At 47.3% G+C, this 14,555-nt stretch overlaps 1 protein-coding gene across 1 annotated transcript in view; it reads right to left on the bottom strand.

Annotated features, from left to right (window-relative positions):
- fasn (fatty acid synthase) overlaps positions 1–14,555 on the bottom strand; it is a 50,742-nt gene that overhangs the window by 26,858 nt on the left and 9,329 nt on the right. The window contains exons 2-11 of the mRNA XM_080474688.1: positions 13,864–13,991; positions 10,604–10,756; positions 9,140–9,313; positions 8,660–8,860; positions 8,382–8,504; positions 8,178–8,293; positions 7,946–8,080; positions 2,777–3,236; positions 916–1,103; positions 160–349 (exon numbers count right to left, since the gene is read on the bottom strand). Coding sequence (XP_080330814.1) covers positions 160–349; positions 916–1,103; positions 2,777–3,236; positions 7,946–8,080; positions 8,178–8,293; positions 8,382–8,504; positions 8,660–8,860; positions 9,140–9,313; positions 10,604–10,756; positions 13,864–13,990 — 1,867 coding nt within the window. The 5' untranslated portion in view covers position 13,991. The remainder of the gene's footprint in view (positions 1–159; positions 350–915; positions 1,104–2,776; positions 3,237–7,945; positions 8,081–8,177; positions 8,294–8,381; positions 8,505–8,659; positions 8,861–9,139; positions 9,314–10,603; positions 10,757–13,863; positions 13,992–14,555) is intronic.

Below are 14,555 nucleotides of genomic sequence, written 5' to 3'. Positions count from 1 at the left end.
CAGACAAAGTCCAAGTGTGCTTTGGTTCCAAAAACAAACAAACCGACTGGTGGACCAACATGGAAACGATATAATCTTCTTGTAAACAGACGTCTTTTTGAAAATATTGCTGTGGCGTAAGCGGAGCAGCGTTTCCAGCTGACAAGCTGTGAGGCTCACCGACTGCGGCCATGCCCCCTGAGGGCAGGTTGGCCTCCTTGATGCAGCGGCCCCTCCAGTAGGCGGCCAGGATGGCCTCGGCGTGGCTGAGCGAGCCGTCAGCGTAGCCACAGGCCAGCTCCCCCACTGAGTGTCCGACGATCCCGTCAGGCTGCAGGCCCAGCTTGGAGAGCAGGTCGATCTGAGCGATCTGTGGAAGGAGACATGCAGGTCCATCACTACGTCCAGCCACAGGGGGGGTCCTGGGAGGAAGAGCCGACTCCTGATCCAACAAATAACTGGAGAATTGTTCAGGTTCAGTCCTTCTAAAGTGTCAATATGTCCAGGTTATTTAATGTATTTCATCTCACAACATTGAAATTAAATTTCAGGGAGTAACGACGATCCATCAGGAGGAGACAAACAACAAAGAGTCCCTCTGCTGAGAAAGCACTGGGCGGGGACGCCCAGGATTACTCAGCACTCCATTACAACACACCACAGAGAAAGCCATGTGTGCACAGGGGTAATATGCAAACTGTGAATGAAAAGCCAGTCCAGCAGGTTCCAGACAGGAGGATAGGACCGATCCTACCTCTGCTGGCAAAGTAGGAAGTGAAAGATAACATACTCAGACCTGGATTGCCATTTGAATTCTATCTAGTTTATCTATTAATGGTCAGCGGAGATGACCACTACCCCTCTACCGACCGAGTGGGAATGTGTTGGCTGGAATACGTCAGACGGAGAGCACGCGCTGACAGACTGACGTGGTACCTGGATGGCGGCGAGGCCCACGAAGGCGTGAACCGTGTCCTCAAAGGTGGAGTCATCGGCCTCCATCAGCAGCCGAGACACCACCAGGCCCGTGGGCTGCAGCGCCACGTCCGACCGCAGGATGGAGTCTCGGAAGTCTGGCAGCTGCATGAGGCTGCGGCCCATACCGGCCCACTGCGTGCCCATTCCTGACACACACACACACACACACACACACACACACACACACACACACACACACACACACACACACACACACACACACACACACACACACACACACACACACACACACACACACACACACACACACACACACACACACACACACACACACACACACACACACACACACACACACACACACACACACACACACACACACACACACACACACACACACACACACACACGAATTAATGTGCTGAAAAGTGTTTCCACAGATTCAATGTTTTAACTCTTTCTTAAAAAGCAATTGGTCATTCCAGTGTTTCCTCTACATTCATTTAGGAGTGGCGGGCCGACATTCTGGGGGGGTGCAGGGGGGTGGGGGGGTTGGTGGTGGGGGTGGAGTTATTTAATGGTTTCCACTTCCCAGAATGGACGTTAACAAATCAATAGGGACTAGATGATCTATAGCAGCTGAAAAAAGGCCTTCTTTTGCACCATAATGCTCGTCTAGTGAAAAGTGAAGTAGAGCAGTAAACTCTACTGCTGAGATGACAGGAGGTCAGAGCAGGGCACAGAGAGTTCACTTCTAAACACCAGCAGCAGCTTCAGGTACGAACACAAAGATTCACTGGTTTCCTGCTACTGTCAAAATACCAACACATAGAAAGAGTTTATAGTTAAGAGGGGGGGGGGGGGGGGGGCAGTTTTTTTGTTTGGGGTATTTGAGTTTTTCTGAGGATTCCTGCTTTGACATTTACGTTTTTCTCATTTTCATGTTACGGACTTATTCCCCGAGTCACACAGAAACACGCACCCCTCCAGGACGACTGACTAAAGGCCCCTTCATCCTCCATAAGAACGAGAAGAAAGTTGGGCAGTGACGGTCCTGCTGAACAAAATGACCTAATTTCCTTCGTCCAGCTCCTTCTGGCTGAAGACATTAGTTTCAGCTCTACCAACCGTCCTGGCTGAACTATGTAGGAGCTGCTCTGCTGAAACTTCTGCTCTACAGTGTGCTGCTCATGCGTGTTCCAGTTCGCTCATGACTATCAGTCATATTTTAATCATATTTAGCTCGTAACATCACTACTGTACAAGCGCCGCAGCTCATTAAAATGTGGGAGTGTAGGCTTTTACAGGATGCACCTGAACGCATCACGAACAGCTGTCAGCTCCTGGAGTTAATACCGGGTCAACATGGCGCTCGGACAACAACTCTCTTTTATTACTGAAACAGTTTAGAGAAATGTATTTCTGAAAGCACTGGAGGACAGAAATAAACTGTGCAGTTGAAAAGTTTAAACGCCGCATCACAGACGTGTGGCTGCTGTGAGGGGGCGTGGCCTGCTACGAGGGGGCGTGACCTGCTACGAGGGGGCGTGGTCTGCTAGTTCGGCAGCTTCTTATCGGCGTATGAACAGTCCTGCCGAAAAAGCTTTTTTTTTCGTCAGCTGGCTGACGTCACTGCCAAACTTTGTTCTTGTTCTTATGGGTTCAAAAAGGGAGGATGCAGGGGCCTTAATCCTGACATGAAGAAGCCGGAGAACCTGGAGAACACCGACCAAACACCGGGGGACATCGCACCCCGCATCATTCTGTCCATGAGCCGAGTGCAGCAGCACTTCGGGGGCCTCTGGTTAAATGTTTACCAGCTGTGTTTCATGGTTGGTTGACGCGTCCGTTTTCTCACCTGAACAGACGTACCACAGCGGCCTGGCGGCGGCTGCGGCCTGCTGCACCTCCGTGATGCTGCTCTGAGAGCCCACCACGGCGTAGCCTCGGTACGGCATGATGGCGGGGGACGCCCCCGACACCTCGTTCAGCAGAGACAGGAAGCTGTCGTCCGCAGTGTGCTCCCTCCCCCGGGTGAGTATGGCGTTTACTGCGGCCTCGGTGCGGCCACAGGCCTGGAGCATCCTGGGATGGGACCTCTGTGGGGGGGAGGCAGCCAGTCTCTCTGCCGGACGGAGGATCACGTGAACATTCGAACCTCCGAATCCGAAGGAGTTGACGCCTACGAAGCCTCCTCGGACAGGAATCGGTCGGTCGACGACCTGCAGCCGACCGTCCGTGAGCGCCGGGATGTCGGGGTTCGGAGTGTTGAAATGCAGGTTGGGAGCCCAGACGCCATGCTCCAAAGAAAGCACCACCTGCAGAACACACAGAAACTAGTTCAGCAGTAATAACAAACTCTGGGACGTCTAAAGAAAAAGCAGTGGCGCTGCTGAACAGCCCGATTATCACCCTTGTAACACTTGGATGCAGGAACGACTATTTGGAAAGAGCTCAGTGAGCAACAGACATTCCATATAGAGTTTTAGAAAGTTCAGAAGGAGTCAGTTGAAGTTTGAACAAGAATATTGAGTAAAGCGTGGATGGTACACAAGTCCTCTCTCTCACTAAGCTTCTCCACACTTTAAGGGAACATGAAGGGTTGAAACACTGAAGCTGGAAGGTATCAGGTAACAGGAAGTGACTGCAGTAGATTGTTTGGAGACGTCAGTAATACAGTCCACTCCTCTGGGCCTTGGCCGACTCGTCCATCAAGGATCAGAAAGGCCTCAGAACTTGAGAAGTTGTGAGCGTCTGGCTCATGTTGGACTTTGGAGTCGGTATGAATCAACCTCCTGCAGCGTGAATGAGGAACTGTTACACTTATTAAAGTTAAAGCTAAATAATTAAACTCTCAGTGAGGTGATATGGAACAGCTAACTCCTCCACTTCTGTCTGTTAATACAGGACCTGAAGGGCCGGACCAGATACCACCCCACTTACTACCTTCAATAGCCCCGCCAAGAAAAGCCTCCAGGAAAGACCTGATGGACCCACGTGTTCATTAGTGAAGTGAGTGGTACGTTTCTCACAGTCAAACTTCTGTAGAACTGTTAAGGTTGAGTTACCCGGATGGTTGAGTTACCTCTCTGAGGTCACTGTGAGCTGATGGAACACATGATGAAGGTGTTCACAGTCCTCACTAATGCTCCAGACCGCAGGAAACTCACTCCTCATTTTCTATTTCCAAACTTTTTTAGTTTGATGTACCATAATCCTACAAACCCCAAGACAGCCAGATTATTGAGGGCCATCTTGTTCATCATGTGACCTATCCCTCAGCCATCATGTGACCTATCCCTCAGCCATCATGTGACCCATCCCTCAGCCATCATGTGACCTATCCCTCAGCCATCATGTGACCTATCCCTCAGCCATCATGTGACCTATCCCTCAGCCATCATGTGACCTATCCCTCAGCCACTCACTCATCCTGGTCAACAAACACCAGCGACCGAGAGCAAACGCTCCGTTCTGCCCCAGAGCTCCGCCCCCGTCCAGAGGGCCTCCCCAAGCCTCCACTGGGCAGACAACACGACGACTCTGGCCACCACGCAATAATCTGTTCAACAATCCACCAGCAGATGGAGCCTGCAGGTAAGTGTGCTGTGATGGAGCAGCAAAATCAGAGAGCAGGACTCCTCCACTAACAGCCCCGGTCCCAGAGCGACAGCTCACACAGGCAGAGCAGAGCAATGTTGGGAGGACGCCTGGTTCGTGAAGCTCTGTGTCCTTTAATGTCCACATACTTCATGTGACCATCTGTTGCCAGTGGTTGATTGGTGGTTAATAAAGGGTCGTTTCACGTGGATACGACGCTCTGGATTTGCTCCACAGATACACATGTTGTCTGAAACCTGTAGAATTCAACCAACATGACTTTGTTGGTCTGTCCAATCAGGTTAAAATGGAAAAAGGGTCCCGAGTCCCTGACAAGAGCAACCAGCCCTGCTGTGTGTGAGCAGGCCTGCGAGCAGTGCCTTAAGTGAGCCGGTATGCACCAGTACGCAGTACCGGCACTTTTAAATTTCACCCCTCAGCGTACCGGGACTTTTTTCGAGCGTACGACGCGTAACGGAACTTTTCCTAACGTCCAGACTGTCAGCCACTACTTGTTTCACACTTTGAACTCGGCGGCTTAAACAACGAGGCTGATTGATGGATTTTTACTGGTGAACCAGCTTCAGACCAACAATACATGGTGATGCGTTCAGGTGCATCACGTAACTCTGCCCTCCGGGGCTGACCAGTCGTCCTCAGAGGAAAGTCTCTCCTCATAATCAGCAAATACTTTATGAGCAGAGAATGAGTATTTTTGCAGTAATTCACTTGCCCTCTCTCCCTCTCTCTCTTTCCCTCCCGTCCGCTGCCTCACCAGCAAGCAGTGTTTAAAACCCGTAAAAAAAAAAAAGAATTGAAAAAATAAAAGTAATGCCACAGTCCTGATGTCCTGTTACAGCGTGGACACCTGTGCTTTTTATTTTTATTTTTTTACAAGTGTGGCCTATACTAAACTTTCGTTTTAGATTTGGTGCAGCTTATGTTCATTTTTTTTTTAAATAGTGTCCACTGTACTGTCTGTGCCCCATATCAATGTGATCATTGACAACATCAACATTTTTCACAATTACACACTTAAATCACACCCAATACACATATTGCTGTACAGGCAGGACATTTACTAAAACATCTAATCTAATTGTTTCCAGCAAACTGCACCTCGTCCCTGTCCTGTCCATTCCAACATGACCCTGTACCACGGTGTCAGTTTTCTAATGGATTCACTGCAGCCTTTTTGTTTTCACAATCACGCACAAGAAATCACACCCAATTGCTGTCAAGGCAGATTTTTAAAACTTACCTTAAAAAACCTAATCATTTTCAGTGAACTGCACTGCATTCTTGTTCTACATACCCCCAGGTTCCTCTGTGTCAGTTTTAATTAATTCACTGCAGCTTTTTTCACAATTAGACGCTTAAATTACACCCAATACATGTACTGCTGTACAGGCTGATAAAAAAAGGAGTTTTTAAAAATCTGCCAACATTTAAATAAATATGCCATTAGTCACAACACACATATGTATATATTAGGGATGTCCCGATCCGATCGGTAGATATCGGATCGGGGCAGATATTAGTGATTTGTGAGTGATCGGGGATCGGTGCATCCAGCCGATCACCCCGCCGATCTAACAAAACATAAATAAACGCGGTCCACAACATGCCCTAATAACCACAACAATCAGGGACTAGAAGCTCCGGTAGAGCTGCAGAAGCTAGAAGCAGGTGGAGCAGGGCCATAGACCTATAAAACTAGAGTTATATATCGTGGTTTATGTGTTTAAGTGCAGGAGTCTACTTCTAAATTTCTATGTGGTCTGTCTTCTGCTTTTTTATTGTGTTTGGTGAGTCACAGCGCCCCTAAAGGCCTGGCATGTGTACTACATGCCCTGAAGCCTCGTGTGGAGTCGTGTTCATAGTGAGATGTGGACGGTTTGTTGGGAGAAGGACAGGGAGGACAAAGATCGTTTTTTCGTGGTGTGGATGTTCCCTCAGTTTACAACAACAACTAAAGAGAAAGAGAAGAATTTTGATTTAAATAAGTGAGTTTTACAATAATGTCTAGCTAAACAAAGCTTCTGCTAATAGTGCTTTTAGCTTCAGACATCTTAGCTGCTCCAAAAATAGACTATTGAGTATATCTGCAATAGTAATGTGAGTATCGGATCGGGAAAGTATCGGTATCGGCCGATACTCAATTCTGAAAAATCGGATCGGTATCGGGGACAAAAAAGTGTGATCGGGATATCCCTAATATATACACACACAGAATTACATATATATATATACAGTATATATATGCCTTATTTTGCACTGAGCATCTGCCACCCAAAATGTCTGTGCGCGCAGCTGAATATCATGTTTTTTGTCCATATTTGTTTGAGAGACTGACAGCATGTCACCCAGAGGAGTACCGGCACCTAAAGCACTGCCTGCTCCAGAGACTGGAAGAGCGATGGGTGGATGGGTGGATGGATGGGTGGATGGGTGGATGGGTGGGTGGGTGGATGGGTGGGTGGATGGGTGGGTGGATGGATGGATGGAGTGATCACTGGCTTTATTGGGGGCGTGTCACTTGGTCAGGTTGTATTTACAGTCATAGACAGTCAGAGCACAGGATTTTACTGCTTCTAGGTCTGACACATTTCAAAATGAAAGTAAGATAGCAAGTACACCTGTCTGATCTGCGGAGTACTCTGGCCGCGTGTACACCACAATGTTTGGGAAACAATGAAGGGAGAAACTGCACCACTAGTTGGTGCGGTTGGTTGTTTATGTGATGAAGCCACACACAGATGTCTGCTGCATGTGTGTGTGTGGCCACCAAGTTGGATTGTTATTACGGTGACCATCAAAATAAAACCACCAAGTTGGATTGTTATTACGGTGACCATCAAAATAAAACCACCAAGTTGGATTGTTATTACGGTGACCGTCAAAATAAAACCACCAAGTTGGATTGTTATTACGGTGACTGTCAAAATAAAATCACCAAGTTGGATTGTTATTATGGTGACTGTCAAAATAAAACCACCAAGTTGGATTGTTATTATGGTGACTGTCAAAATAAAACTACCAAGTTGGATTGTTATTACGGTGACTGTCAAAATAAAATCACCAAGTTGGATTGTTATTATGGTGACTGTTAAAATAAAACTACCAAGTTGGATTGTTATTACGGTGACTGTTAAAATAAAACAACCAAGTTGGATTGTTATTACGGTGGTATCATGCCAGGCAGCAGTGTTTCAGAGGCGCTGCGATGTCCCAACTCCGAAAGAGTCGGAGCGTTTTTGAAAACTTCCACCTTGGGTAGCCGTTCTCAAAAAGTTGCATTTGCAGCAGCCTGAGCACCGTTGTTGTGTAAACTGACACACAAAGCGTGACGCAAGTTTTCTATTGTCACTTGAAAACGTTGTTGTGTAAACGGGGCACTAACCGACTGTCAGTGTGTCAACCTCACCTTCGCCAAGGCAGCCAGACCGGACGCTGGTTCTGGATGGCCCATGTTGGACTTGGTGGAACCAATCAACAAGGGCTCCTTCCTGGACTCACAGAACACACCGACAATACCGTTCACTTCCTGTGGATCCCCAACCTGTTGGAGGAAATCACATATACTGCAGAGGTAAGGTACTTCAATAAGTATCAGTACACCCTAGCAACGATCAGAAGATGCGGTTAAAGAAACGGACCTTTGTTCCGGTGCCGTGGGCTTCGATGTACTCCACCTGCTCGGGTGTTATATTTGCCTCCTGGTAGAGGGAACGAACCAGCCTCTGCTGCATGTCACCAGAAGGAAACGTCACCCCTGAGGAAGCAGGAAAATACTCCTCAGTGGAGGCGGAGTCTCAGCATCAGGACCTGACAGTGCCTTGGCCCGGAATGTTCCCGCTCACCTTGCTCTTTATATCCGTCAGTGTTGTTGCCGGCATTGATCACTGTTGCGTAGACTCTTTTAGCCAGAGATCGCTTGGTCAGTAGCACGGAAACCGCTGCTTCAGACCGGCAGTATCCATTTCCTGGGAGAAAATACAAACAGTCAATCTGAAAGTCCATATGAACACGTGCAAGGACGTGTCAATAAAACTGCCACTACAATTTCATTTAACGTCAGAACGGCTCTGAACTGTGGTTTAAAGTCTGCCGCTGGACAACAACGCCAAACACCATTTACCTGAGGAGTCGAAGGACTTGCAGGTTCCCTCCGGGCTGAGCATGCCCAGTTTCTGGAACTGCACTGAGGTGTTTGGCTTGAGCAGCAGGTTGACCCCTCCAACCACAGCCCCCTCGCAGTGGCCCTGCCGAATGGCGTGAAAGGCATTTTCTAAGGCCAGCAGGCTGGAGGAGCAGGCTGTGTCGATGGCGAGGCTGGGGCCTGGGGAGGGAAGCAGGAAGCTCCACTGAGACTCACAATGGGAAATGATCGACCTCCACTACAAATGAGGAATCCCTGTAAAGCTAGACACTCAATGTTTCACATCAAACGTGAAACAATAGTGTCTTACATGGTGGATACCGCTCTGATGTCAGCCAAATTAAAAGTGGAAAGTGTTTTTTACAAAATGGCAGAAGACAGACTGGACACAGCACCGGCCTGTCCTCAACATAAAAACAAACGGTGGACATCAGACGGATTTGAACCAGCATCCCTCACCGCTGAAGTCAAAGAAGTAGGACAGTCTGTTGGCCAGCATGGCGCGTTGGCAGCCCGTCATGCTGTAGCCCAGGAGCTCCTCTGGATCTCTGCTGAAGGCCTCGCCTGCCTCCGAGCCGCTCACCCCGACGTAGACGGCCATCTTACTGCCCCGCAGTGCCGCCGGACTCAGGCCTGCAGCACAGTTTGGCTTTTTAACTTTCAGTCCACATTTCTTCAGCAAGCCTCACAAAGACGATGAAAGAATAAGAAGAAAGAGAGAAGCTCTGCAGTGTCATGAAGGGATCTGGGCTCAGACGTCACGCTGTCAAAAAGCTTCACAGTGTCTGAAAACCTCTTCTACTACTCTGCACTGGACCCACACGAGGAATCCATCACGCTTTAGTCAGGCCATAGTCCATAGATGTTTAAAGCATGTCTGACTCACAGAGTCGCTGTGGGAGACAGAAGACTTTACTTTGGACAACCACCTCAACGGAAAGGATCCGGGTTGGACCACAGAGCTGATTTGTTTAAAAGCAGCGTCAAAAAATCGGTCCCAGATTTCTGGAGGAGGGTCAGGATCAAAACAACAACCTGTTTTAGTTTCATCGGGACAAAAGATAAGTAAGATCCAGTCATGATCTTAGATCCTCTCAGCAGTTGAGCAATGGCTGTGATCAACCTGCAACTTTGGCAAGTAGATCTGGACTTCATCTTTGCAAAACAGTGAAAAGAAATACGATGATTCTTCACAACGGACTGCTGGGTAGCGTGTCCACAGAGAGTATTAGAGGCCTATTCTGGAGCCCTGCAGGAGAGTGGGGCCGTCAATGAGGAGTAATCCCCGAGCTGAACAGGAAAGCTTCTGTCTGTCAGATCAACTGGAACCATTTCAGAGCTTTTAGAGTCCACACAGGATTCCAGACAGGAAAGCAGAATAGTGTGGTGAACTGGATCAGAGAGAGCAGTCTGGTCTAAAAGCACTAAAGCAACCGAGTGTCCTGCAGCGACAGTTAAGAGAAGTATCATTAAAAACTCCTAAAGGGGCAGTTTCACGACTGTGACGGGCCTGAAAACCAGATCCAAACTGTTCAGAAATACTAAAATGATCCACGTCTGCAATTGGTTAAAAACAGCTCTCTCCAAAACTCTGGATAAAAACTGGAGTTTAGAAATGGATCTAAAATGGGAGAAAACAAGATGCTTCTTCTTTAAAAGAGGTTGCACAACAGCATATTTAAAAGCTTTTATTGTCTTGTACATGTGTTACAGCAGCTTTATGACAAGCAGTTATGACGGTGTATAACCCAGGACTTCGGATTACTTCTTAAAACACCACAGATACTTCATCAAGATGGTATAAACCTTTAAAACACAAACTTTTAACCTTCAATGAAGCTCTCTGTCAGTTCATACATCTTTTAAAAGGCACCAAGCACACGCTCAGATTACATTCCAGCTTCCATCCCCCTCTTTTCTTACCTCCGTCCACAATGGCCTCATAGGTGGTCTCCAGCAGGAGGCGGAGCTGGGGGTCCATGGTGTTGGCCTGTTTGGGGTGCACTCCAAAGAAGGCTGCGTCAAAGTGGCTGATGTCTTTGAGTTTACCGTTCCTCTTTGGAAGACCGTAGAGACCTTGGACCCAGAGGACAGAGGGAAGATTCAGGAAGGCAGCAGGAGGTCTACGTTGACCTCACAGCAGGTCAGTCGTCAACAACTCAGGATCGAAGAGGGCGAGAGAGGACCCACTGCTCTGAGAGTTAATGTCAATAGCTTTTTAATAATCCGCCTTTTTAAGAGGTGTTGACTCAATACAAGACAGAGGAAACGCTCTCCATGGTGTTGTGTCCTACAGTAGTAATTGTCTGTCTCTGTGTCTCACCTCGTGTCTCCAATGAACCAATGTTCCACCTGTGTCCACCCCTTCCTTGTGTATTTAAACTCCTCTCCCTCTGTTGTCCTTGTCGGATCGTCAACATGTCTTGTCTCCTCGTCAACTTGTCTCGCCTCTGGTCGTCGTGTCTCCTGGGGTTCCCTGGACTTTTTGTTACAATAAACCGGTTTTTAACGGAACCGGCTGAGTCAGCGTTTGGGTTCCACCCTGCACAACCCCGACAGTAAGAACTTGTGATGTTTGTTGGTGGTGTCTGACATGATGAAGGCTGGAGTTAAAACCAGCAGCTAATGATGAGGTAATGGACATGTGTGTATGAGAGTTTATCTAGGAATGTTGTATGGTCACATATAGGGATGTCCCGATCATACTATTTGGCCCCCGATACCCATCCGATTTTTCAGAATTGAGTATCGGCCGATACCGATACTTTCCCGATCCGATACTTACATCACTATTGCAAAGATACTCAATAGTCTATTTTTGGAGCAACTAAGACGTCTGAAGCTAAAAGCACTATTGGCAGAAGCTTTGTTTAGCTAGACATTATTGTAAAACTCACTTATTGAATCAAACTTCTTCTCAGAACGACTTAAACATAAAAGCTCTCAGGCTCCAATGTAACTTCTTTGTGTATTAAATTTCAGTTTACCTTAAAGCAGTATGAGAGGTTTGACCTGAGTTATCACAAAACATTTACATTTCAATGTGAATTATAAACACTTGATTCCACATCAAAGTGGTAAAACCTGTTTGACAAAAGTACTCTGAACATAGTACTCTAAAAAACTTATTCAGAATATCCCAGTCTCCCTTCAAAGTAGAGGAACCTTCTGGGTTATTGTTTCACCATATCGCTGCCCTGTGGGGACTTTAAAGGGATCCTTTATTTTAAAATCCTTTATTTTAAAGCTTTTTTTTATTTAAGGCTTTTTCTTTAGTTGTTGTAAACTGCGAACACGTCGAAAAAAAACATATTTTTTCTCCCTGTCCTTCTCCCAACAAACCGTCCACACCTCACTCTGAACACGGCTCAACACGAGGCTTCAGGGCATGTAGTACACATGCCAGGCCTTTAGGGGCGCTGTGACTCACCAAACAACAAAAACGCAGAAGAAGACAGACCACATAGAAATTTAGAAGTAGACTTCTGCTATAAACACATAAACCACGATATATAACTCTAGTTTTATAGGTCTATGGCCCTGCTCCACCTGCTTCTAGCTTCTGCAGCTCTACCGGAGCTTCTAGGCCCTGATTGTTCTGGTTATTAGGTGACGTAGCGGACCGCGTTTTTTTTTTGCTTTTTTTAGATCGGCGGGGTGATCGGCAGGATTTGCCGATTCCTGATCACTCACAAATCACTAATATCGGCCCCGATCCGATATCTACCGATCGGATCGGGACATCCCTAGTTACATATACAGTTTTTTCATTACCATAATGATAGTATTCTAACATCCAATTATTTAGGTATATATTGTACTTGGGGGTAGAAGTAAACAAGTATTTTTACGTCTTTTCGCTCCCTTTCAAGCAAAGAAACTTATTTTGTTGTAATCAGTTGTTTCCTTTGTATTAATATGTTTTGTTTATATATGCCAAATTGGAGACTGTGATGGGAACTATGGATCAATTTCTGCTCCAAATGAATAAAATCAATCAAAAAAATAAATATATAAATTTGCTCCAGGTCAGTTTGGCTCCACGAGGGTTGATCTGGAATAATGAGTTTAATACTAATGCTCACGCTGACAGAACTGCAGAACCATGAATTAATGGAAGCAGAACCTCTCCTGTCGTCACGGTGATGAATTAATATTCCAACAGGAAACACACTCACACGGAGGAACCTCCGCCTCAGAACAAGTGGAGGTAAAATGTAAAGTAAAAGAAGAGCAGTGAGGAAGCTCTGCCTGGAACCGTTCTGCTGGAATAAAGTGAAAGCGACTCCGGTTCTATTGTCCCATGAATTATTCTGCTCTAATCTCACCAAGTCAGCATTAACAAGTCAGGAAGGTTCTGGCTTTGGCTGCAGCAGCAGTGTTGCTGTGAGCTGCTGGATGGGTTGGAATTCTTCATAATCTCAGAGATTAACTGCTCCATCCATCCATCCATCCATCTTCTCCCTCTTATCTGTTTCCGGGTGGTGGGGGTGTCAGTCTGAGCACCGTCACCCTGATCACATTGACCCATTAAGAACCTTCCTGCAGGTGGAGAGCCCACAGGAAGGTGGAGAGCCCACAGGAAGGTGGAGAGCCCACAGGAAGGTGGAGAGCCCACAGGAAGGTGGAGAGCCCACAGGAAGGAATAACTGCTCCTCTATGGTAAAGTCAGCTGCTCTGCAGGGTTTCTCCCTCCTGATTGGTCACACGCTGCAAGCTCCGCCCCTTTCATGATCCTGCAGGGAAATTCTTAGTCGTGTTAATGCTGATCAGGATCGCGACGTCTGGATAAGTTAACCAGGAAACAGAGAGATCCTGGATATGTTGATCCCGGGTCGTCACGTTGACCAGAGGACCGTCAGTAAACCATGTGGAGCAGAACTCACTGGGGGAAACTCCACCAACCTGAAGCCACACTGACACACTTCTCATCTAGAAATACATGTGAAGGTAAACAGTGAGGTTGTTTTATAAAATAAACCACCGCGATTCAACTAAACCTGGAATAAAATAGAAGCTCAAGAAAACTTTCTCTGAACTGTTAGAAGATTGACTCTATCGACTTTGACTCCCTGATAAATATTCAATGTCCTGTGTGCGCGTGTGCGTGTGCGTGTGCGTGTGCGTGTGCGTGTGCGTGTGCGTGTGCGTGCGCGTGTGCGTGTGCGTGTGTGGGGCATCACCTGGTTTCCACCGCCGGTCGTCCTCTGTCACCATGTCCACTCCATTGATGAGGTTCTCCCAGAACTCCTGCAGGTTCTCAGACTCGGGCAGACGGCCTGAAATCCCAGCGATGACGATGTCCTCCATGCTGCGGAAGAAGAGTCCAGACGGAGGACACTACGTCAGCAACTTCAAGAAGACCGATACTGTACTGACTGCTACTGCGACGGGGAAGAATAACAATGAACTGCTGCTCAGGTTCCAAAGAACGCAGCAGATGAATGTTTTCAAGAGGAGCATCATACTCATCAGGTTCTCCTGGTAAAACCTGCCGCCACTGAAGAGACAGGGTGACCAAGACTGGATCCTGTCCTGAGAGACTGAAACCATTCCAGGGTCTCAGAGTCCTGATCTGATCCAGGCTCACCTGGACAGTGACGAGTCCCTCACAGACACACAAATGTCCACAGGGAGGACATCTTTAGACGTGGCTTGTGTTTGGCTGGTGATATCAATGATCACAATGAAGTTATATGTTGCACAGAACAACTGGATATGGAGGATGAAGTTCCTTCCCTTATGCTGGTGGTAACGTCCCCATTTCAAGCTGCGTACATCGGTCCCTATGTAGTATCTGAGAAGGTATCTGAGCTGAATTACTTCATGGAACACCAGGTAGACAAATCGACACAACTCTGCCATCTTAATATGG

Source organism: Lipophrys pholis (genome assembly GCF_963383615.2).
Source record: "Lipophrys pholis genome assembly, chromosome: 1".
Classification (NCBI taxonomy): Eukaryota; Metazoa; Chordata; class Actinopteri; order Blenniiformes; family Blenniidae; genus Lipophrys; species Lipophrys pholis.
The sequence above is the reverse complement of the archived record's forward strand: the minus strand, read 5'-3'. Positions and strand labels throughout refer to the sequence as shown.